The 1332-nt window shown below is 71.1% G+C and overlaps 1 protein-coding gene across 1 annotated transcript in view; it reads right to left on the bottom strand.

The window, feature by feature from the left end:
- LOC104994664 (exonuclease mut-7 homolog) overlaps nucleotides 1–1332 on the bottom strand; it is a 40923-nt gene that overhangs the window by 4074 nt on the left and 35517 nt on the right. The window contains 1 exon segment of the mRNA XM_010848317.1: nucleotides 1243–1321. Coding sequence (XP_010846619.1) covers nucleotides 1243–1321 — 79 coding nt within the window.

Consider the following 1332-nt stretch of genomic DNA (forward strand, 5'->3'; position numbering starts at 1 on the left):
ATGCACGCTCAGACAAACGCCCGGTGCCCCGCAAGGCCCGCCCCACCCTCGGGAAGCGCTGGTGCTGGTTTTCCCACGGCCGCTGCCCACGGCCGGCCCTGGCGGTCACCCCTGCCCCCACTGCCACGCCCAGCTGGAAGAGCCGGTTCTGAGCTGCCTGCCCGCCCCGTCTTGCGGTCTCTGTCTGTAGGAGGGCCCGTACTCAGGGCCTCCCTGTCCATCTCCTGTCCACCACAGGGTCCAGCTGCCCTTGCCCGGCACTCAGAGCGGAGCCGGGGGCTGAGCGCCCACCCAGTCAGGGGCTGACGGCCCGTCCCCCTGCCCCATGGGGGAGGACAGCTCCTCCAACCCCCTGTTCTGAAGGGGCTGCCCAGCGGCTGAGGAACCTGCTCACGGTCACCCATCCGGTGGCCGGGCGCCCCCACCTGGCAGGGCCTCAGCCCACTGTGCGGGCGTAGGCAGGTGACATCTGAGCTGGGCCCACTCCCTGCAGGGGCTGTGCAGACCCCAGGCTCAGATGTCAGCAGATCTGGGCAGACACCAGCGGGGGGCTGTGGATGCCCTGGACAGTGGTCTCCTGGGTCCCTTGAGGTGTCTGAGACCCCATCCAGGCTGGGGGCCTGAGGGCAGGGTGGGCCTCCACCCCCAGAGCCTGGTCAGGCGGGTGAGTGGGGGAAGGAGGAGTGGGCAGGCTCCTGGCTCCCCCATCCCGGGGTCCGCCTGGGCCTGGTTCCCACGGCGCCCAGGCTGTTGAGCTCATGCCCACTGAGCCGCCCGACTCCAGTAGGACCGAGGCCCTCCTAGGCAGGGTCTGGAGCCCACCATCAGGGAGGCTGCCTCCCCGGGGTGAGGCCGCCAGCAGGGACCGGCCCAGGGGGCTGGTGGTGGCCCAGGACCCAAAGCCAGGCAGGTGCGCTGGGCAGCCCGCCCTCCACAGCCCTAGGAGGGCGGCGAGGGGCTGCTCTAGCCACTTCCCTGGGAGGCATCCGAGCCCTCGATGGGCCTGGTGGGTCTGTGAGCTTCTGAGACAGAGCTGCAGAGAGGCAGCTGAAGAGGTGCTGGGAGCCTGTCTGCGAGCAGGCCTGCTCTGAGCTCCGAGCCCAGGAATCCCGGCCGCACCGGCGGGGCAGCGACTGCACCCAGCAGCGTCTGCCGAGAGGAGGTCCCGGGTCTGTCCCGAGCCGTGTGTCTCCAGGCACGCCTGCTCCCACCAACCCTGGGTGCACACACGCCATGGCCCACGGTGTGTGCTGCGCCGCCGGCTGGGGACCGCTGGTGCACTGGTGTCAGGGGCGGCGGGGGGCTGCCAGTGCAGGCCTGGCTGGGCCACAG

Source organism: Bison bison, unplaced genomic scaffold, assembly GCF_000754665.1.
Source record: "Bison bison bison isolate TAMUID 2011002044 unplaced genomic scaffold, Bison_UMD1.0 scf7180017849978, whole genome shotgun sequence".
In the NCBI taxonomy this organism is placed as follows: domain Eukaryota; kingdom Metazoa; phylum Chordata; class Mammalia; order Artiodactyla; family Bovidae; genus Bison; species Bison bison.